The sequence below is a fragment of the Rhinatrema bivittatum genome, chromosome 9 (assembly GCF_901001135.1).
Source record: "Rhinatrema bivittatum chromosome 9, aRhiBiv1.1, whole genome shotgun sequence".
Classification (NCBI taxonomy): domain Eukaryota; kingdom Metazoa; phylum Chordata; class Amphibia; order Gymnophiona; family Rhinatrematidae; genus Rhinatrema; species Rhinatrema bivittatum.
In genome coordinates, this window is record NC_042623.1 from 26,405,362 (window position 1) to 26,429,390 (window position 24,029).

Sequence of the window (24,029 nt, forward strand, 5' to 3'; positions counted from 1 at the left end):
GATTAGGACTTTTCAGCTTGGAGAAGAGACGACTGAGGGGGGATATGATAGAGGTGTTTAAAATCATGAGAGGTCTAGAACGGGTAGATGTGAATCGGTTATTTACTCTTTCGGATAGTAGAAAGACTAGGGGGCACTCCATGAAGTTAGCATGGGGCACATTTAAAACTAATCGGAGAAAGTTCTTTTTTACTCAACGCAAAATTAAATTCTGGAATTTGTTACCAGAGGATGTGGTGAGTGCAGTTAGTATAGCTGTGTTTAAAAAAGGATTGGATAAGTTCTTGGAGGAGAAGTCCATTACCTGCTATTAAGTTCACTTAGAGAATAGCCACTGACATTAGCAATGGCAACATGGAATAGACTTAGTTTTTGGGTACTTGCCAGGTTCATATGGCCTGGATTGGCCACTGTTGGAAACAGGATGCTGGGCTTGATGGACCCTTGGTCTGACCCAGTATGGCATGTTCTTATGTATTGAAACCATATTTATCAATGCATTGAATATGTGTACTTTTTTTCCTACCTAACTTAAATGTATATGTGCATGTATTTTACATTTGAAAGTGAAGTAAAGTAGGACTTACTTATGTCAGCCAGTTTTAAAACATGCACACGTAAATTAAATTGACCAGTTTACCAATTATTTCACCAGTTCACCCCGTCCTTCTCCAGGTCATCAAGACCCTCCTGGTTCTTCAGTCTGAAATCCCCTCAGTTCACCCAGATCTCTCATCCAGTCTATACTATACAATAAGTATGTTTAATATCACGTGTGCTGTATAATTATGTAAAAATACGTGAGTAGGTTGGCAAAAGTATGCACTTGTCTTCTAAAATAGCAAGTTATGCGCGTAAGTGTTGGCCCTGCCCTGAAATGCCCCTTTTTTACACATATATATGTGCGCGCGAAAGTGAAAAAATGTGTGTATTTTGGCTTTTATAAAAACAGAATATACAAATAGAGGTTACTTATGTACATATGTGCTAATTTTTACACGCATGTACATTTTAGAAAAGGCACTCATTCTTCATTTTCAAAAGCATGTGTATAATTTTTCCCGAGATAATCTGTGCACACCCATTAGCATGCTAAATGTGTGTGGGTAGTTTTGGTGGGAACATTTTCAAAGCAAAAGCATACACACGTTCCATTTGAAAATTAGTGTAAAATCTGTGGCTAAAAAGTACCCATCTTCACACCAATGCGGGCGTGTGGCAGATTGTGCCAGAGGAAGCCTCAGAATACCTTAAAGGACCGGTCCCAGAGCCCTAGGCCCAGTCCACCTTAAGGCAAGGCATTCTAGGTGCAGGATGGCTCCTCTGGGCAGGAATATAGTGTAAGCTCAGAGGAGAGTAAGAGAGGCCCTGGGAAGACAAGGAGAAGGAAGCTCTAGTTAAAAACTGATTTGTTGATGCTATTTCCTGAAGTACTGCAAGGTAAGCAGTCTATGTGATTTGAGCTATGCAAATACTCAAACAAGTATCTATCTGTACACCCAGCTCTGTCCCTACATCTCACCTCACAGCCAAATTCAGGGTGAAGGGAGGTGAGCAGGGTAATTATTAGCTGAGGAGGAAAGGCAGTAGCATACGTGGTCTGCCCCAGGTGACAACAGGGGGTGGGTGCCATTGCCGCCAGAATATAGAAATGTCCTGTGGTGGCATGGAGAAGAGACATGGTGGCAGAGTTCTCCCTTCCCGCCAGCAAAAGCAAGGTCCTGCGGAAGAGACCAGCAGCAGATGAAGAAAAGGTCCTGCAGTGTTGCTGGCATATCTCTGGAGCCAGCAGCAGAAGAAGAGACTCTGTTGTGCAGCCACCAACCAAAGAAGAGGTCTAAAATGTGTGTGAGAAAGCAAGAGACTGGCCCTGTGAGAGTGTCTGTGAGTGTATGTATGTGTGTGTGTGTATGTGGGGGGAGTTGGGGGGTCTGGGTGGGTGTGTGTGAATGAGAGGGTGAGTGTATATGAGTAAGTGTGTGTGGGCCTGTGTATATATACGGGAGGGTGCCTGTGGGTGTGCAGTAGAGGGGGTGAGAGACAGAGGTAGCATGTGTGGTGGGGGTGAGAGACAGAAAGCAAGTGTGTGTGTGTGTGTGTGGATGTGTATGTATGTACAAGAGAGATGGAGGGAAACTTATGTGTCTGTCTCACACACACACACACACAAGCTCCCACCGTCTCACACCAAGCGCGTGTGTGTGTGTATGAGACAGAGGGAGCCTATTTTGTGTGTTTCTGTGTGTGTATTCCCAGTCCACGACAATCTCAAGGTGACAGTTATAATTACTGGGTGTTATTTGATGTCTGCTGTTTTGAAGTATTTTATCAATGTTTAGGAAATTTTTTAAAATTTGCACAGGAGCTAATTATTAATATTATTCTAGTCATCAGCTGTTTTGAAATGTATATTTTTTAGTATGGTTTTACTACTCTGATTTATACTTTTTGATTGTAATGTTTTGAGGAATAGTGATTTTCTGCTTTTCCATTATTGCACTGCATACAGCATCTGGCTTGTTGTAGTTTCCAGTTCAGTTTTTGTCTGCATGTGTGTGTGTGTTAGTGTATGAGAGAGAGGCAGGAAGGAACCGTGTATGTTAGTGTGTGAGAGAGAGACACGGAGGAAGCGTGTGTGTGTTTGAGCAAGAGACCCAGAGGAAGCGTGCATGTGTGTACGTGAGCAAGAGATCTGGAGGAAGTGTGTATGTGTGTGAGAAAAAGAGTCACAGAGGAAGTGTGTGTGTGTGTGTGTTTGTAAGAAAGAGACATAGAAGAAGCGTGTGTCTCTCTCTCACACACCCCCATGCTCAGTCTCTCACCAAGCATGTATGTGTGTGTGAGAAAGGAAGCATATTGTGTGTGTATGTGCAAGCGTGTTCCCAGTCTATGACAATCTTAGGATGACTGCTATGGAGAGTGGGAGATTTTTAAAATCCTTATTAGTTTTAATTATTGGGTGCTAATAATGTATCTGTTTTGAAATATTTTATTGATGGAAGATGGGCATCCAAATGGCAGATGAAATTTAATGTGGACAAGTGCAAGGTGTTGCATAGGGAAAAATAACCCTTGCTGTAGTTACACGATGTTAGGTTCCATATTAGGAGCAACTCCCAGGAAAAAGATCTAGGCATCATAGTGGATAATACTTTAAAATCGTCGGCTCAGTGTGCTGCAGCAGTCAAAAAAGCAAATAGAATGTTAGGAATTTTTAGGAAGGGAATGGTTAATAGAACGAAAAATGTCATAATGCCTCTGTACCGCTCCATGGTGAGACCACACCTTGAATACTGTGTACAATTCTGGTCGCCGCATCTCAAAAAAGATATAGTTGCGATGGAGAAGGTACAGAGAAGGGCAACCAAAATGATAAAAGGGGATGGAACAGCTCTCCTATGAGGAAAGGCTGAAGAGGTTAACGCTGTTCAGCTTGGAGAAGAGACGGATGAGGGGGGATATGATAGAGGTCTTTAAGATCATGAGAGGTCTTGAACGAGTAGATGTGACTCGGTTATTTACACATGGCTATTAATCAATTATACTTAGGGAATAGCCACTGCTATTAATTGTATCAGTAGCATGGGTTCTTCTTAGTGTTTGGATAATTGCCAGGTTCTTGTGGCCTGGTTTTGGCCTCTGTTGGAAACAGGATGCTTGGCTTGATGGACCCTTGGTCTGACCCAGCATGGCAATTTCTTATGTTCTTATGTTCTTAACTAGGCAATTACTTAGTCTTCCTTCTGTTTATCTTTGGTTGCTATAACCCATTTGCTGGATTAAGCCATCTTCCTTTACATGCACAGTTTTACCAGGGCAAGTGCCATTAATTATGCTTCTGACTGATTCTCCAAAAGCAAGAGATTCTGACAAATAGAATCTAACAGGAGTATGTTCATTTATTAACTTTTTTCTCTTTCTCTTGACTGAGCTGAAAGCCTTCCATTTCTGTTCACAAGAAGCTGCTGTTGGTGGAATGCTTAGGATGCTGGACAACAATTGGGTGTTATAGGAGTCCTTCTACCATGTGAGAGGAGTCATACTCTCTGCGGCTCGCTAAATGATGTCTTTGCTTCCAAGTTTTTGTTTTGCATGGTGATCAACAATGTTTGTCATCACTGCTATTTCCTTAATGTTGGAGACACTCTTAGCTATTTCCATAACTGTATGGAGAAAGGTAGACAGTTCATCTTCTGATAAATGTTATCCTGCTTGCAAATAATGCTCTAGCTAATGTCCCTCTGTTTTTCCTTGATCTTTCTTTGTCCACTAAGCTTGACAAAAATCTTGATGGTCTTGAAGAACTATTTACAGTAGATTGTAGTGACATTGGTTTGAAAGCAAGGATCCTGCATCTTCCTTCCCCAACCCTGGCAGCTCAATGTTTTCATTTTCCATCCTTTCCAAATCTGTATTTTTACACGAGTTACCAAGTTCTGCTACAAAAGGGGTAAAATATTTTTATTTTAGACTATTCTAGTCTGGCCTCATCCATCAGAAAGAGGAGAAACATCAGGCAGCTTGCTTCTCCCTCTCCTTGCCAGAAAGAACACTCAACTGCTCAACTCGCTGCTCAGTTATTCTGGGATTGCAGAGTCAAAAGGAAGTATAGTCTATCCTCTGCCAGAGGATTAACCTCATTATGCTGGATTGAAATAGTTAACTATCTATTATGTACTTAAAAAAAAAATTATTGTTGTGCCTAAGTCATGCTGGGTGCTTAGTATAAGCAGGATTCAAATGTTTCACATAAATACATAAATGGTCCAGAGTTGCATTGATCACTTCTGAAATTGTTTTAAAATATTAGTCTTAAGTGCTGGGTCACAGCTTGGCCTGTAGAGATAAGTCAGTCACTTTTCATTTCATTTAATATTTATATACCGCACTTAACCTTTCAAAAGGAGTGTGCAGCTGAACCACATTTTGCAGGGCTGAGCAATACAAGATGGAAGACAAGTCACTTGATAGCCGTTGCAGTTTTATGAATGCCTGTGAGAACTTCACTGAGGAGAAGAAGCTGCTATTGTTCTTCATATTAATCTATCTTCACCTTACGATTTTGCTGGTATCACTAGACACACACTTGCTGAGCTGTGGCCTTGACAAACTTTATATTCAGCCATGAAGCCCAGCATTGTTCGCCAGATGTCATCTGACATATTTCATCATCTCTGTGAGAATAAGCATATATATACTATCAAGGAAGTCATATCGGAAGCTCACCAATCCTATGCCAGTTGATTGTGACAACATCCAATCAATTTAGGTTTTTGGATCCTATGCATATATATGAAGTCCTGATTAAGAAAAAAGACTTTGGATTTACAGACAGGAGATTCTTTACTCTGTCTTGCCCTGCTCGCCACCATTCACACAATCCTTACACCTATGAACTTGGCACCTGCATCTTCAATGAAGCTCAAGCCTAAGCTCTGCTCCATTGGCTCTGGAGTTCTTGTCGATCTCATCCTTGCCTAAGCCCTCGCAGGCTAAATTAATTTTCACTTCAGTCTCCTGCCTGCATAACTTACAGAGGCTTTTGTAAGCTGCCCTGAGACAGAGGTGTTAACCTGTTTGCTTGCCAGAGGTCTAGCTGGTATTGGCAATCTGTTGTTATTTAGGAGAGTTGTGGGTGGATCCTTGGACCGGTAGCAGATGACCACGCCCCCAGGGGAAGATCCCGAGAGGGACCACCGGTCAGGCTCAGAGTTAGGAGACAGACACACATTAGTTCTTTTATTAGACAGTATACTGAACCACCAGAGGTGGCAGTGGTGAGCTGGAATGCCCGGCTGGGCTGTAGTCCCTCAGATACTGGAACAGCGATCCCTGGAGGCTGAGCTGTAGAGAAACTGAAATATAGTGAGTAGGCAGGGTTTATGGATAGATCCTGATGGTAACACTCACACAATGTCTCATAGAAGCCCAGGAAATGGAGGCCCTCGAGGAGCAAGTACCTGGTTCCAGGGAAAGCTCTGAGAGAGCAATGGTAACTCACAGATGGTAGTAGGCAGTGTTGACTACCAGGCAGAAGTGAATACTGAGCAAGTCTGGGAACGAGGGCCCTCGAGGAGCGAGTACCGGTTCCAGACTGTCACCTGAAAAACAAAGGAGAGAACGAGGCCCCCAAGGAGCGGGTAACCCCTGGTAAGTCCGAGGAGGCAGAGTAGCTTGGAATCCGAAGTGAGTCTGTTCCATTCCTTGCTAACTCAGTGTGTTAGCAAATTCTAAGACCTTATATATCCATCGCGGGTGACGTCATCTCAGGGGGACGCCCCTGAGGTTCACGCCATCGCCGGTACTTCAGTCGGGGCCGCGCGTGCGCCCCTAGACCTCCAGGAACATGGCGGGTTGCAGCATCTAGCCGGGCTGGGGATGCCGGAGGACTTCGGCAGAAGGACGCTGCGGCAGCCAATCTTCCCGTGGGCGAAGAGGGAGGCGCCAAAGAGGTAAGGAGGGCGGAGAGAGGGTGTCGGGAACTGACGGACACAACAGCTGGCTACCCTCCATGCTGAAATAGGACCTTGATTTTACAGAAGAATGATCCGACTGCAGCAAAGATTGAGAGATCCAGAGACCTTTTTCCTGCCCTCCTTTCCTTAGCATAGATTGATTAGTTGGCAATGTGTTTGACACATGCAGGCTAACTTTGGCCTAGATGTAAGGTCTGTTTCATAATTTTGTAACAAGAGTGATTTAAACTAGAAACGTAATATCTACTGTATATAAAACCATTGTTTATTTGATGTTGTTACAAAAAAAAACCTATTAGTCTCAACCTCAAGAAAGTGTAAGTGTTCTGCTCCCCTTAAATGAACTTGTGACGCATGTTATTTGATTTAATATTAGATAATAAGCAACTATATTAGAAGCCCATACAGCCTAAGGTGGGTTGCACCAATGGCACTACTGCGTACACATAACTGGTAAAGAGTGGGACCTACTATAATGCAAATTCAGGCTAAAGCTGGGTCTTGAGTCTGAAAATGTGGAAGATCACAGTTTTAAAACAATATTAATGCTAGTGTCTATTAATTAGTTTACTTATATAGGGCTCCTGAAGCAGTACTTTCTCAGATATTTTTCTACAACTTTCTTGTATTAGCCTTCTGTAAAAGGCAAATCCTCTTTCGGGACAGGTTCTGCGTTTTATTAAATGTTTCATTATTCTTGTTGCATTGCTAGCATACTCTTGCCTGAAATGTTTTACATCTTTTAAGTACTTTCCTTAAGTGGATTAACCTTCACAATAATGATGCCACACACATTTTTTTTGAGCGGGCATTAATAGGGCTACTTCAAACCAAAAGTGCTAAAAAGCTGACCGGTCTTATATAAATGCTTTCAACTTCTGTAACTTGGGAAAAGGAATGAGACTCTGTTCTGTGTGTTTGCTGTGCCGGAAGTGAAACAAAAATGGTTTAGTTTTGGTTTTGCTTTCACTTGCAGTCTGAGTGGCAATAAGAAAGTTGGTTTTGGTTTTGATTTGACTTGCATAGCCAGTTAGGTGAATTTTGAGCTTTTTTACTAATCAATAAAAAACAAATATACTCGCACACTTTCTAGGAATAATCATTTGAAAAACATTAATTACAACTTTGAAATTGCCAAGCGTGCCTAATATTGCATTGGCATCCATTCATTGTTGTTAAATTTTACGTAATGATTTTTAGAAATGGAAATGTTTTCACCCCATTTCTCTTGGCTCTTAAAGCATATCCTGCACCATGGTCTCATTAAATAGTATGGAAAGGACCGGGATGAGGGGTTTTATGCCTAGAAATCAAAGAACTGCAGGAATCCCAGTTTGTGGGCGCCTTCATAATTCGTCTTTTTAGTTGTTGGATCTGTGCCTACATGGCCTCTGCTTAAATCTGGCTCTGTCCCACAGGAGAAGGAAGTTGTATTGTTGAAGAGGTGAAGGGATTGGCTGTATGCCTTGTGATACAGTTATACACTTCGTTTCAGTAAAATGCAGTTTTACATTTTTCTGGTCTAAACTTGTGTGACACAAAGCCCTTGCCCAGCGTTACTGCCACCTTTGGAACTTCATCTTTGTTTTTAATAAGGCAGTACACACTTTCATGCCTCCCCATTGCTGGTCAGGTTGCAATTTCTACATTGGCTAAAGGGGGAAAAAAAAAAATCATCTACAGAGTCATATGGCCCATTGCATCATTATGGGATGGAGTAATTCTGTCTTTATATTTTGTCCATATCACTTGGCAACATTTTCTGATAATACAATTCATAGTTGGATAATCTATGGAGAAGTTCATTCACATGTTTTCTCCAGCATGGTCCTGTTCTAGAGGAGCTACTAAGTAAAAAAAGAAAAGGGGAAGAATCTTCAAAATGGCATAACATTGTTTAACTATCAAGTAGTAAAAGAAGAGAAGGGCACCCCCGGAGGGAGGGGCGTGGGCCGCCACGTACAGATGCCCATGCCGGCGTGCTTACTCATTGGCCGCTGTACTTGAGGACAAATCCAATCCTTGGGGCAGACTGGGAACCCATTGGTTCCCCCAGGGTCAGGATAGCCAATCAGCTGGATTCTTGCCGATTTGATTATCCTGGAGTCTTGGCAGCCCCCTTTTCGCCTGCTGTTGCTCCCTGACCATGCTTCCCACCCACCCACTCTCACATTCCTTGGTTATGTTAATTCTTGTTCATTAGAGGAGGTGGTGTCGCAGCTGGGGGGGGGGGGGGGGGCGGCAGGTTGCCTGAGCTGATAGAGGTGCAATGTGGTGCTTAACAGTGAAATGACCTGACAGGTGTCAGGTCGGAATTACGGCAGGACAATTGGGTGCAGTTGTCCCGGAGGCTCCTTGCTGGAGAGTGGTGGGAGCTGGTTGTCACGACCCCTTGCTGGATGGTGGCGGGGGTCGTGAGTGTGTATATTTCTATGTTAATGGTTCAGAGTTGGGATGGCCTGGATCTGCGCACCTTGCTGGCGGGTGCAAAGGAAGGCCTATGTAAATTCTTGGCTAGGGCATCTGATTGTTGTACAATAAAGCTGTGGCCTGTTTGATCCCCACTTATTGTCTAAGTCAGAGCTTTCCAAACTTTTCATGTTGGTGACACACTTTTTAGACAAACATAATTTCGGGACACAGTAATTCAGTCTACTAGCAAACCAGAGGTTAAAGGTTAAACAAACGAAACATATTTTGACAATGTATGTATGTTTCCTTAAATATATACATAAATAAAATGTTTCACAACACAACCTATCTCATGAAAACCTTTCATTTATATTAAAAATATATAATTTTCCAAGATTAATGTTATTGTTATAATTTAGGAGTAACAATGTCTGTCCCCCACACACTCATCTTTCTACTCCCCAAGCATTTCTGTCCCCTACACACTCATCTCTCTCCCCCCCCCAAGTACGTTTCTGTCCCCCACACACTCATATCTCCCCCCCCCCCCCCCCCCCAGCACATGTCTGGCCCCCACACTCATGTACCTCTTCTTTTTGATTGTTGCCAGTTCAGTGCTTCACTCCCTTCAGGGTTCAAGCCTGCCGTGGTGCATAACACCTTCCATGATCACCAGACACTGTTGCTTGCAATACTCATCAGCAGCAGCAGCCAATGACAGGGACAGCTGGTCTAAAGTCCTACCCACCAAGCCCAAAAAAACGTGATTGACAGCAAAAATCGCCCAATAATAAGCAACCCGCGAACTGAAAAAAAAAAGCGAATTGCTAGTAAAAAAAAACCCCAAACTTGCGTCGGATTTGATGGCGCGGCATCACGTGCCATCACCTGCACGTGACCTGGAGAGGAGTGGCTATGTGGACCAGGTTTTAATGTGCTACGTTCGCGCGACACACCTGCACACCTCAGGCGACACACTAATGTGCCCCGACACACAGTTTGGAAAGCTCTGGTCTAAGTCTTTGTTTGTTATTGATTGTGAGAGGGTGGGTGCTGGGAGATGAGTCTGTCCTGGCTACCCATATTAGTTACCTGCAAAGTGTCGGATCTGTGAAAGAGAATTAGAAGCTCAGAAGATGACATATTTGAAGTGTTCTCCTGGTAGATTGCACTGCAGGCTGATTGAAGGCGACTGCTGAATGATACAATTGAATGGCGCTAGGGAAAGGAAGTGTTACATGCAGACGAAAGCCTGAGGATGCAGGAATGAAAAAAGGCTCGTTTATCAACCTTTCTGAAGCTACAGCAGCAAAACATCTCTTAAAGGTTTTCTTTTTTTTATTATTATTATTTGCTCTGGTCTTAAGGCTGACTTATTGTAGGAGGGCACGCTTGCCTTATTGCTTCATTAGTTCTTAGTTTGTGGGTAAAAATAAAGATTGGAAGTGGTTTGTTTACTTATGTTGGCATACTTCATTCATACTGTTTGCTCTTGTACACTGCTTTGAACAGCATTTTCAGGAAAGCGGTATAAAAAATTCTAACTAAATATATAAATAACTAGGGCTTCCTGTTTTTAGGTGTTTAGAATTTATAGATTTCTGTATTTATTTTTTGTAACTATTTTAAGGGCCAAAGTGCGCAAGTACTGATGCATGTACTAATATGTGTTAAATCAGCATTAATGCACTCACATTAATGCTAACATGATTATATAACCATTAACATGGACTTCTGCATTAAGGGGCGGATTTGAAAAGGGTTGCGCACGTATATTACGCGTGTAACCCCGAAAACCTGCTCCTGTGCGCACCAAGCCTATTTTGTATAGGCCTGGCGACGCACGCAAGCACCGGGACATGTGTAAGTCCTGGGGCTTGAAAAAATGGGTGGGACGTGGGCATGGCCAGAGGCCTCTCCACTGCTGCTGGGCCCGGGGAATCATGTGCCGGCACTTGGTCGGTGCGTGCCACTTACACCTGCCCAGAGGCAGTCGTAAATAAAAATAAATAAATAAAGGTGGGGGGCGGGGGGATTTAGGTAGGGCTGGGGGGCGGGTTAGATAGGGGGAGGGCGGAAGGAAAGTTCCTTCTGAGGCCGCTCCGAAATAGGAGGGAACGGGGAAAGCCATCGGGGCTCCCCTAGGGCTCGGCACGCGCAAGGTGCACAAGTGTGCACCCCCTTGCGCGCGCCGAACCCGGATTTTATAACATGCGCGCAACTGCGCACACGTGTTATAAAATCGGGCATAGCTACTAAAATCTGGCCCTAAATATTTAATGAGGTGATAAAAATGCGCTCATTTAAATGTAATGCATCTATCTTTAACATTGCCTGTGTTAAACATTTGCATTAAAATTGCACATGCTAGCAGCGTTTTTTTTAACTATGGTTCACTAAAGGTTTTGCGTCCAGCAGAGAACAGTGAGTTAGCTGTGCTGCTGACACATGCAGTAAAATTGCAGATTAACACAATTTTAACATGGTTTTAGGCTGTGAAAGGAAAAGCTGCATAGCAGCAGTTGACAAGGCCCCAGTGGGAAACAGCATACTTGTACAGTTGAGGAGCAGCGCAGTGGCGGGTCCTAGTTAGGCAAGGAGGATTGAGACAGTTTTCCGGCAGTGATATTTTTTTAATGTTATCTAATAAGTACAATTCCATTTTTTTTTTTAACCAGAGTTTTGTAAGTTAAATGTGTGTTATTATTTAGGGGAGTTGTGGGTGGATCCTTGGACCGGTGGCAGATGACCATGCCCCCGGGGGAAGATCCCGAGAGGGACCACCGGTCAGGCTCAGAGTTAGGAGACAGACACACACTAGTTCTTTTATTAGACAGTATACTGAACCACCAGAGGTAGCAGTAGTGAGCTGGAATGCCCGGCTGGCTGTAGTCCCTCAGATACTGGAACAGCGATCCCTGGAGGCTGAGCTGTAGAGAAACTGAAATATAGTGAGTAGGCAGAGTATGCAGAGTTCATTGACAGAACCTGATAGTAACACTCACACAATGTCTCATAGAAGCCCAGGAGCTGGAATGAAGTAGGCCCTCGAGCGAGTACCTGGTTCCAGGAAAAGCTCTGAGAGAGCGATGGTAACTCACAGATGTAGTAGGCAGCGATGACTTCCAGGCAGAAGTGAATCCCGAAGAAGTCCGGGAACGAGGGCCCTCGAGGAGCGAGTACCAGTTCCAGATTGCAATCTACAAAGTAAGAGAGAGCGAGGCCCCCGAGGAGCGGATACCCCTGGTTAGTCCAAGGAGGCAGAGTAGAGTAGATAGAACGAATCGATATCCATATTCTTGCTAACTCGAGTTGTCAGCAATTCAGAGACCTTTAAATATCTGAAGCGGATGACGTCTTCTCCGGGGGACGCCCCTAGGCATCAGGTCAACAAGGCAGATTGCAGTGTCGGGCTGGTCCGGGTACACCGGACGAGGATGGCCGAAGATGCCGCGGCAGCCAGCCTTCCATCAACCCCGGAGGGAGTCGCTAATGCGGTAAGGTGGGTGGAGTGGAGACGTCGGGCAGCGATGGTCACAACAGTACCCCCCTTCAAAGGGCGATCTCTTCGGGTACCAGGTTTAGGTTTTGAAGGATGCGCAAGATGGAACTGACGAAGCATCACTTTGTCCAGGATATTGGCCTGAAGCTCCCAAGAATTTTCTTCGGGGCCGAAACCTTCCCACTTTAGAAGGTATTCGAAAGTTTTGCCTCTCTTCGAACATCCAGAATCTCTTTGACTTTGTATTCTAAGTCATCTTCTGCATAGATGACAGGTGGATCTTGACTCTTGGAAGAAAATTCGCTGAGTATGTTGTTGTAGATATCAGCAGCGATGGATGAGCTGCTGGGGACTTCACTGAGATCTTCAGTGGAAGTGGCGAAGTTGGGGAGCGTCCAAAGCCCACTTCAAGTTGTAGCACAATAGTGGATCTTCTAATTTGATGAGGAGACTCCTCAGGTCTTCCACTAGACATCTGAGAATGAAGTTGCCTCCTGCCCCTGAGTCCACCAGGGCAGGAGTCTGAAACGTGAGCAGTCCATAGGTCAGGGAGACTGGGAGAGGGAGCGGAGGAGATGTCGCGGTATGGCCTAAGAACAGTCCTCCTGCAGGACTTAGGCCCGTCCGTTTCCCGGACGAATAGAATATGTAGAAACATCGTGGCCAGGCTGACCACGGTACATGCAAAGGCCGCTCTTCTTCCGAAATCTTCTCTCCTTTGAAGTCAAGCATCCATGCCCAAGTTGCATAGGTTCATCTGTATCAACAGCAGGGATTATTGGAACCATCCGAGGTGTAGAAGCAGCACTGGCCTGTTTCAACCGGGTAACACCCTAGGCCGGAGTTCCTTCACCTTGTCCCGGAGTCGGTGATCAATCCGAGTGGCCAAGGCTACTAATTCGTCCAGCGAGTCAGGTGTTTGGCGAGCAGCCAGCTCGTCCTTTAAACGGTTATCCAGGCCTCTGCAAAAGAGTCTTGAGACATTTGGGGGTTCCAGTGAAGTTCTGCCGCAAGAGTTTTGAACTCTATAGCAAATTCAGCCAATGATCTGTTGCCTTGCTTCAAATCCACTAAAGCAGAACCGGCTACAGAAGTTCGAGCAGGGTCATCAAAAACGGATTTAAAGAAGTCCATAAATCCTTCTATGTCCTGCAAAATAGAGTCCTTGCGTTCCCACAAGGTGGATGCCCAAGACAGGGCTCTACCATCCAGGTATGAAAGGATATAGGTAGTCTTGGAGAGAGCTCTAGGAAATAGAGACGGCTGTAAGGCAAAGTGCATGCAGCACTGGTTCAAAAAGCCCCGGGTCTTCTGGATTTCTCCGGAAAAGCGGATAGGAGCCGCCAGTGGTACAGCAGTCTTCAAAGTTACCTCCGGTAACTGACTTTCTTGGTTGGAGGCTGTGCCTTGAACCTTCTGTGTGTGTAGCTGATGAAATGCTGCAGTAAGTTTCTCCAAGGCGTCTTCCTGCTCCACAGTGCGCTGGGCCAGGCCCAGTATGGCCTGCAAGGCATTGAGTTGTGCCGGATCCACGGAGTTAGCAATCTGTTGTTATTTAGGAGAGTTGTGGGTGGATCCTTGGACCGGTGGCAGATGACCACGCCCCCGGGGGAAGATCCCGAGAGGTACTACCGGTCAGGCTCAGAGTTAGGAGACAGACACACACTAGTTCTTTTATTAGACAGTATACTGAACCACCAGAAGTGGCAGTAGTGAGCTGGAATGCCCGGCTGGGCTGTAGTCCCTCAGATACTGGAACAGCGGTCCCTGGAGGCTGAGCTGTAGAGAAACTGAAATATAGTGAGTAGGCAGGGTATGCAGAATTCATGGACAGAACCTGATGGTAACACTCACACAATGTCTCATAGAAGCCCAGGAGCTGGAATGAAGTAGGTTCTCGAGGAGTGAGTATCTGGTTCCAGGGAAAGCTCTGAGAGAGCTATGGTATCTCACAGGTGTAGTAGGCAGCGATGACTTCCAGGCAGAAGTGAATTCCGAAGAAGTCCGGGAACGAGGGCCCTCGAGGAGTGAGTACCGGTTCCAGACTGCAATCTACAAAGTAAGAGACAGCGAGGCCCCCGAGGAGCAGGTACTCCTGGTTAGTCCGAGGATGCAGAGTAGCATAGAAAGAATGAATCAATATCCTTATCCTTATCCATATCCTTACTAACTCGAGTTGTCATCAATTCAGAGACTTTTAAATATCTGAAGTGGATGAAGTCATCTCCGGGGGACCCCCTCCTGAGCTTCGTGCCACTTCTGGTACTTGAGGCGTGGCCGCATGCGCGCCCCTAGGCATCAGGTCAACAAGGCGGATTGCATCGTGGGGCCGGTCCGGGGACGCCGGACGAGAATGGCCGAAGACACTGCGGCAGCCAGCCTGCCATCAACCCCGGAGGAAGTTGCCAATGCAGTAAGGTGGGCGGAGTGGAGACATCGGGCAGCGACGGTCACAACAATGTGAAAACTGGAAGCACAAATTATCAGCCCAATAAAACTAAAAAGAAAGCTAAAGTGTCATGGGATAGGAGGTGATGTCCTTTTGTAGATTGAAAGTTGGTTAACAGACAGGAAACAGAGAGTAGGATTAAATGGTCAGTTTTCACAGTGGGGAAAAAGGTAAACAGTGGAGTGCCTCAGGGATCTGTACTTGGTCCGGTGCTTTTAGATTAAATGGTCAGTTTTCACAGTGGGGAAAAAGGTAAACAGTGGAGTGCCTCAGGGATCTGTACTTGGTCCGGTGCTTTTTAATATATTTATAAATGATCTGGAAAGAAGTATGATGAGTGAGGTGATCAAATTTGTGGATGACTCAAAATTATTCAAAGTAGTTAAATCACAAGAGGATTGTAATAAATTGCAGGAGGACCATGCGAGACTGGAAGATTGGGCATCCAAATGGCAGATGAAATTTTATGTGGACAAGTGCAAGGTGATGTATATAGAGAAAAATAACCCTTGCTATAGTTATATGATGTTAGGTTTCATGTTAGGAGTTGTTATCCAGGAAAAAGATCTGGGTGTCAGTTGATATTACATTGAAATCATTGTCTCAGTGTGCTGTGGCGATCAAAACAAACAGAATGCTAGGAATTATTAAGAAGGTAATGGTGAATAAAATGGAAAATGCCATAATGCCTCCGCATCTTGAATACTGTATGCAATTCTGGTCACCACATCTCTCAAAAAATATAATTGCTCTGGAGAGAGTACAGAGAAGGGTGACCAAAATAATAAGAGGCATGGAACGGCTGTCCTATGAGGTAAAGCTAAAGATGTTAGGGCTGTTCAGGAGATGGCTGAGGGGGGGGATATGATAGAGGTCTAGAAAATCATGAAATTACTTGAACGGGTAAATGTAAAATGGTTATTTACTCTTTTGGATAATACAAGGACTAGGGGGCACTCCATGAAGTTAGCAAGTAGCACATTTAAAATGAATCAGAGAAAATTCTTTTTCACTCAAAGCACAATTAAGTTCTGGAATTCCTTGCCAGAGGATATGGTTAAGGCAGCTAGTGTACCTGGGTTTAAAAAAGGTTTGGATAAGTTCCTGGAGAAGTCCATAAACTGCTATTAATCAATAGGGAATAGCTACCTCTTGTTGGCATTAGTAGCATAGGTTCTCACAGGACAAGCAGGATGGTAGTCCTCACATATGGGTGACATCACAGGATGGAGCCCTGTACGGAAATTTTTCTGTCAAAGTTTCTATAAAGCTTTGACTGACCACTGGCACACTGAGTGCACTGAACATGCTCAGCCTGCAGTTATCCCTGTGAACCACACGTGTCTCCCTCAGTCTTTTTTTTTCCGCTCTGCAGTAAGCATAAGGGTTAGGAGCTTTGTGAGAAATTCTAACACTTTTTCCTAACGGAAACACTTAAACGTTTACTTCACAAACACTTTTCCCTGCACGGGTCTCCCTTCGATTACATTTATTTGACGCTCGGTGAGTACTATGCCCTGTTTTTTCAGTCGGTTTCTGTACCTCCCTGGCCTGCCAACCGACTGCGGCCTTCCCTCTCCCTATGTTTTCAGTTAGCCACACATAGCCTGCAAGTGTCTCTCTGTGACACTCTGCTTGGTTATTAGCGCTAGTGGGACAGGGACTTCCACTATTGTCCATGGCATTGATGCCAGGGTCAATTCCATCGATGGATTTGATGCCCAGATCAATGGCATCGATGTCTGGGTCGATTCCATCAGTGGCATCGATGCCCAGGTCGGTGGCATCGATGTCTGGGTCGATTCCATTGATGCCATTGATGCCAGTGTCGATGCCATCGATGCCTGTGGCCATGCCACCCATGCAGTCGGTGCCCGCCTCCATACATCGATGCCCTTGACGTCCACGTCGTTTTCATCGGTGTCTTAGATGTTCCTATCGATGCGGTCATTGACTCTGTCGATGCCGGTATCATTTTTCCGATGCCAACGATGTTTTTTCGATTATTTGATGCCACGTTTCCATAAATACCTATGCCGATGCCATCAGTGCTTCCGTCACTGTCATCATTGCTCTGCCCAGGTCATTGACGTTTTTTTCATATATCTTTTTGACGATACCCTTGAGGCCGCTTCGGCCGTCATTGACACCGTCAATATCGACATAGCACCTCCACGTAATGCCTTCACCTAAACACAGTGCTCCATGCTTTGGGTTCTTATTAAAGCCCCGTATTAGCCTACGACACTACATAGTGCCAGGAGCAGTGCAGGTATGCTAACAGTCCGTCATCAGTCACCATCCAAGGCAGCGAGGGCATCCATCTCGGCGCTGGGGAAAGACCAGGTCGAGCACCATGGCATGCATCGTCACCGACACGATGACCGTCCGCCACTGACGCCATCCAGCACATTGGTGCTATCCTTCTCAGTGCTGGAGAATGCCCGGGCCGAGCAACATCACCACTGCCATCGCCACTGTTCTGCACAGTGCTGGCAGTTCTTGGTGCTCCAGAAACACCGGAACGAGTTCCAAAGAATTCTGCATTGGCATCATGAGACATCGAGCCGCTGTGACGAGGGCCGGGTTCACAAGCCAAAGATGGCTTTCCTGTTCCCGAGGCGTACCCCACCGACATCGGTGCGGGATTGTGGCCCTCCACTAATTCTGGTGGTAGCGCCAGCCACGCTCAGCCTGTCTCCTCTATACCTGTGCCACCATACCAGGCATCAGAGTTGAGACGGACGTCTACATCCGACAGGCTACCCCTCGATGACTCCTGAAATCCACGGAGCCAGCAATCTTCACCGGCTCGTCCTTCGGCGATCCACGTCAGATGGTAAGTACTCGCTTCTGCAGCATTCCCATTGAGATGTGTTCTCTAATTTGGGCCATATGGTTCAAAAAGTTCTAGGTCATGTACCTTCCAAGAACGGTATTAGTGTCACATATCGCTATGCCAGCCACAATACCAAGAGAACCTCTCTATCATTTCTTTGGGATTGCATCAGGACATCCTTCCATTTTCAGCAACGGTGCTCTCTACTGATTAATACTCTGGCTTCTGATTCCTAATTCAGAACCAAAGTTCCAGATGCATTCACTGATCTGCTAAACACGAGATCCTGCAAATACTACCTCAAGTGCAAGTCCACCTTGAAGCCTGACGACAGTTCTCGATGTCTCTTTGTATAGCACACAGAAATGCGGGTAAGACTTTACCGCTCACACTCACGTGGGAGATTACATGATATCCAGATTACATCAGCCCCTCTAGATGGACACCTCCTGGTCTCCCAACTTGCCGGATATCAGAGCGGCCACCCCACTTTGTACCAAGGTTCCCGGTACACTCCTCCAGACGCTACAAAGCGAGGGGGGGGGGGCGGTTGGGGAGTTTTAATTACATTATTCTTTTTTCAACAGAAAGTAGTTACTCTCCACCCATCCTGGACCTCAGAAATACCAACTTTCTTCAGAAGGCACAGGTAAAATGGTATCTCTTATCACCATGCTTCCATATCGCAGTAAGTACATTACCTCTAATCTTTCTATGTGCTTCATGGTGAGTCAATAATATTATAATCCCAAGCTCTGCCGGTTGCACCAGCTTCGGCAACTGGGGTATTTCATTGAATCACTGTCGGTGACTGCTGTTTCTCTACGGAATGCAACATCATTCACGCTTTTCCTTGCATGGACAGCTGCATAACCACAGTCAGTCCACGCAAGGAGCTCTAACTTCATGACTCACTATACGTTTACTACCTGGGATTACTATCACTGCCATAAATCCCTTATACAACACTTCTGGACACCACAGTCACAATAACCTTCCTGTCCAGCATACGAGCAGACATTCTAATAAATTCTTACATGTCCCTGCACACATTTTTCATAACCTCAGCCCCTCAATTCTTCATTGTCAGGCCATGGGGTTTTTTCACTATGCACTTTCCTCATAGATCCAAAACTGCTATGAGTTAGATTCAGTGAATTTCCATTCTCAGTGGGTCTAAGCTGTTCAATCGCTTTCGTCCCTCATCCATATTGCAGATCTAGAACCAAAACCTAGTCTGATTCTGCTCATGCTTGCATTTACTCAGGGTTGTAAAGTTTGACCTAAAATCTTTTCAACCCAATATGCGTCTATTCCACTCCAGGCACAGTTTCACATGAACTTCCTGGAGCTTGTAGCCATGAGTTATACCTTATGCCTTCCAATACTGCCTCTGCAACAAATCTTTGTGCATACAGACAGTCAGCATAGGGACAATGTGCTTTCCAACACACAAGTACGCACAACTTCTTAGCTGCTCTGCAAGGAAGCTGCGCAGCTCTACCCTTGGCCCTTGCTCACTCCATGCATCCTTGGGCCACTTATCTAAGAGATTTCCTGAAAGCACTAGCAGACCTTCTCCATGTAGGTTTCCATCCTCTTGAATGGTCTCGGACTACATGTGTAGTGGGAAAAATCTTCTAACGCTGAGGTCAACCGAACTTGCCCTCTGCGTCCGAATCGAACCATACGGTGCACAGATTCTACTCCCTACACATGTTTCCAATGCATTCCCATCAAGGGCCTCTTAAATGTGTCTCTTCTGTTGCCTCTCATAGCCAGCACTCTTCCAATGCTGGACTGGGTCGGGATTCACTGTTCCTCAGACCCACGTCCTGGCCGAGACCAGTATGCTTTCCATACTTCTCAATCTATCACACCAGTAACCAATTCGCCTTCCCACCAGTCAGTCACAAATCGTAGACTCACTGATGTTCTCAGGTACTGGTAGCATCACAAAACCTTCCACACATAAATCCCACCATCCAAAATGGCATGATTTACACATGACACATACAAAAGGGTATTACTCTTTCTTTTTTCTACACTCTTTTCTCTTGCTCCCTCGGATTCTGCTCCCCAGACATCCTCCGCATAGAGGTGTAGCTATTTCAATTGGTGTATCGTTTCGGAGTGGGGATACCCAATTAAGGGTAAACCCCTTTTGAGTCAGCTTACCATGGATTATCCACTGATCAAGCCATCTCTGTTTTCACTAGTCTCGGAATGGAACCTATATTTCGTGCTTATAAGTTTCATACGTTCTCCGTTCGAGCCTCTCCATTCCTCTCATTTCACAGTTTGGCATGGGAAATTCTCTCTCTCATAATCATCACTTCTGCCAACAGGGGCAGTGAGTTACACACCTTGTTACATATTCATCCGACCCTGTGTTCCTCCGTGACCGAGTAGTTTTACGTATTCAACTTCATATCCTTCTTAAGGTAGACGTTGCATCTCATCTTACTCAGAATATACTCTGCCCATTTTTCCCAACACCTCTCTCTCATCAAAGCAAGAGGGTTTTTCCACTCTTTGAACAGTAATAGTGCACTTGCATTCTATCTAGATCGTACTATACTCCATAGGAATTCCACCTAACTCTTTCCTTCTGTGGCAAGAGTCAAGCTGCGAGTTTCAGTAGGCAAACAGACCTATTCCTCCTAATTGACGGTCTGTATCTCTTTTCCTACCAACAAGCAGGCATTTCCCTATAACACTGTATGTAACCACACTCTGTTGCGTCCATCCCAGCCTCAATAGCTTCTCTTCAGCCGGTGCTGCTTGTACATATTTATCAGGCTGCAACCTGGAGCTCTCTCCATACCTTCGCAGCCCATTATTGCTTAGATACGACTAGCCGGCATGCTCCATGTTTGGCCAGTCCGTCTACTCCTATTCTTTTCGGTTTAACCACCCAACATTGTTCCACCCACCCATTAAGGGTTTCAGGATGCCCTCCGTTCCAAATTCCACCCCCGTCATTGCGCCTTTCACGTGTCTTGGGTGCATTTGGTGCACTCTCGGGCATCCTCAACTCGGTACTCACCCATATGTGAGGGCTACCATCCTGCTTGTCCTGTGAGAAAGGAAATATTGCTTACCTGTAACAGGTGTTCTCACAGGACAGCAGGATGTTAGTCCTCACGAAACCCACCCGCCACCCCGCGGAGTTGGGTCTGTATAAGTTTTCACTTTTATTTTAATTTTGCTTGCGCTTTTAGCTATAAGACAAGACTGAGGGAGACACCTGTGGTTCAGAGGGATAATTGCAGGCTGAGCATGCTCAGTGCACTCAGTGTGTCAGTGTCAGTCAAAGCTTTATAGAAACTTTGACAGAAAGTTTTCCGTACAGGGCTCCATCCTGTGATGTCACCCATATGTGAGGACTAACATCTTGCTGTCCTGTGAGAACACCTGTTACAGGTAAGCAACATTTGCTGTCTGTTTAATTTTTGGGTACTTGCCAGGTACTTGTGTAACTTGGATTGGTCGCTGTTGGAGTCAGGATACTGGGCTTGATAGATACTTGTTCTGACCCAGTAAGGTATATCTCATGTTCTTAGAGAAGACAGGAAGTAAAAATTTAGTAAAGTGTCACCATTTTTGAGAGCATGGACTGAAGGGAGAAACAATATCATTGGAGCATAACTAAAAACAGTTTTCTCTTTGAATGGTTTCTATATAATTTACAGGGCTTGTTAGTTATATTAACTGTGGCTGTTACCAATGTTTTGTTTTGTGCCACTGTCTATTCTTCTCATGGACAATAAAGAGATTTCAAATAATAAATGGTTTTCCCCATGTGAGATGGATGAAATCTAAAGCAGCTTTTTGAAATATATTTGTAATTTGATTATGTAAAGACAGTATGTTATCTTCCACAAGCCATGTGATTGTTCCTAATTTTTTTTTTGATCTAGCAGTTTCTTTATAGCTTTGGGCATCCAGCTGAACCAGAACCAGGGATAGGATCTACTACCATGAGCCTCAGTCAAAAGTACCCCAGGATATTTTCCTCTTATTTTGTATTCCCTACCGACTTCCCTACCTCAGTCATCATAGCAACAATCCTTAGCTGGGATCCATGCACTGGGACTACTTCCAGAATCCTACAGTCTTGGGCCCTAAATCTGGCCAATAGGTGTCACTATTGAATTATGACTGAGACTTCTCCTCCTGGGACCGTGAACACTGCCTCCTCAGTATCCTCAGCTCCTGTTGACTCAGGGAAAGGAAATCATGAACTCAGATCTTTCTGCGTGGCTCTGCCACCAAGCTGGGTCCATCAACCGCAGCTGTTGTTGTACTCTTGTTTACTCATTCAATTACAGTTCTTTTGCTTTTGCTATGGAGATCTTTAGAATTAATTCTATCTTATTTTTGTATTTCTATAACTTTGCAGCTGCTGGAACTCACAAACCAAATAGAAGTAAATCATTCCACCTCTGTCTGTTAAGTGTGCTAGTGATACTGATTACAGCCACGGTGTTCATATGCAAATGGAAAAAGAAACCTATGAATCATAGAGACAAAGGTTTGTGCATTAGAGTTTATTATCCCTTATTTGACTTAAGTTTTACTTTCCATATATTGATACATTTAATTTTTTTCTTTTTAATTAGATGAAGTAAAACTTCTGGAATCTGATTTTTTAAATGGTAAGAACAGTATTATTCATTCCTTTCATTAATATAGAAGTATAGAGCATGGTTCTCAAACCTTTTTTGTGTCGTGGCACACCTGGCATTGGGCTCACTTCATCATGGCACACCAGCACCTTCTCTATCCCCAATCTTCCTGGTATCATCCTTCTTTTTTCTTTCTTCCCTTTCCCTTACCCTGGCATCATCACCTTCCCTTCAATCCCTCCCCACATCATCCTTTTCTCTTCCCCCTTCCCACTCCACCTCTCGCATTTCCATCTGTTCCCCCTCTCTTCCCTCTCTCTTCATTCCACTGCAAGCCTCATCTTCTCTCCACCACCCCTGGCATTATCACCTTCCCTTCACGCCCCCCCCCCCCATCTCATTACCTTTTCTCTTCCCCTTCCCACTTCCATCTCTCACCCCTCACATCACCATCTTTCCCCCCTCTCTTCCCTTTCCCTTCACTCAGTCCTCACCTTCTCCCCACCACCCTTGGCAACATCACCTTCTCTTCCCTTTGCTCTCCTTCCCCACCACTTCTGGTATCATTACCTTCTCCCCCCATCCCTCTCCCCTCTCCCCTATCATCACCTTCTCTTCCCTTTCTTTCTACCTCCTGGCATCAACATCATCTCTTCCCTTTTCTCTCTTCTACCCCTGCATCATCACCTACTCTTTCCTTTTCTCTCCCCTCACCCACTGGTATTATCACCTTCCCCTCCCTTCTCTCTCTCTCTCTCTCCACCCTGCTGGAATTATCACCATCTCCATCACCTTCACCTTCACTTTTCTACCCTCTCCTTCCACACCTCCCCAATACAATCTCCATCAACCTCTCTCCTACGCTCTCCCCTCCTTGATATCAGTACTTACTCTTTCCTTTCCTCTCCCCCAGCACCTCTGGCTTCCTGTCAAATTCAACTACCTCTTCTAACAGCACTTACCTGGTGTTGCTTCTTTCTTCTATGCCCATTTCCCGCTGTAATTGGAATTGCATGAGGCCAGCAGGACTTGAGTCTACAGGGTCCCCCATGCCGTTTCAAATGCAGAGGAGAAGAGAGCTGATAGAGAGGATAACAGAAGTAGATAAGTGCTGCTCTCTGACTTTCCCTGCTGGCAGGAAGATATCCTGCAGGGCAGCTGTTGTAGGGGAAACAGACTGAAGAATGTGGTGGGGCACTCCAGTTGGGAAATGCTGATTTAGAGAATGACTACAGAATATGAATGACAGCAAGGCCTATTCTCTTTTCCTGCTGCAGTACCACATATACTGCATGGTCTCTGGCTTTTTACTTTTCCCCTACCAAGCATTCTCTATTTCTATACTTATTCCATGTTTTCTTTAATTTTAATACTAGTTTTGCTTCCACTATTCGGAAATTGTTTTTCTCACAGATAAGCAGGTTGAATTAGCCATTCTGTCTGGGAGTCCCTCTGGGGCGGCCGAGGTGGAGCTTCTCATAGATCACAAAGCTTTGCACTGTGCAGCTGCGCATCCTTTCCCGCGTGGCGTCCTGTTTCTCCTCAGTCTTTATTCCACATTGCAGGCTGCACGCAGAACTTCCTTCTCCTCAAATTCAGATTTCCTTTGAGCCACAAATAGCACTTTTCAGTGCTTCAACATACCACCAAGACTGTCTGGATTCAAATTCTGCCAGTGCGAGAAAATTATGTCCGTCACGGACGAACATAATTATCATCA

General features: G+C 45.1%; 1 protein-coding gene across 10 annotated transcripts in view; it reads left to right on the forward strand.

The window, feature by feature from the left end:
* The window catches only part of LOC115098699 (protein NLRC3-like), a 157,216-nt gene that overhangs the window by 82,285 nt on the left and 50,902 nt on the right, over positions 1 to 24,029 (forward strand). For 9 of the 10 annotated variants that reach the window (XM_029615513.1, XM_029615512.1, XM_029615517.1 and 6 more), the window contains 2 exons: positions 22,084 to 22,215; positions 22,304 to 22,339. In XM_029615513.1, the coding sequence (XP_029471373.1) occupies positions 22,084 to 22,215; positions 22,304 to 22,339 (168 nt within the window). Of the gene's footprint in view, positions 1 to 15,268; positions 15,323 to 22,083; positions 22,216 to 22,303; positions 22,340 to 24,029 lie in introns of those variants that run through there. The other variant, XM_029615520.1, reaches the window with a different exon arrangement.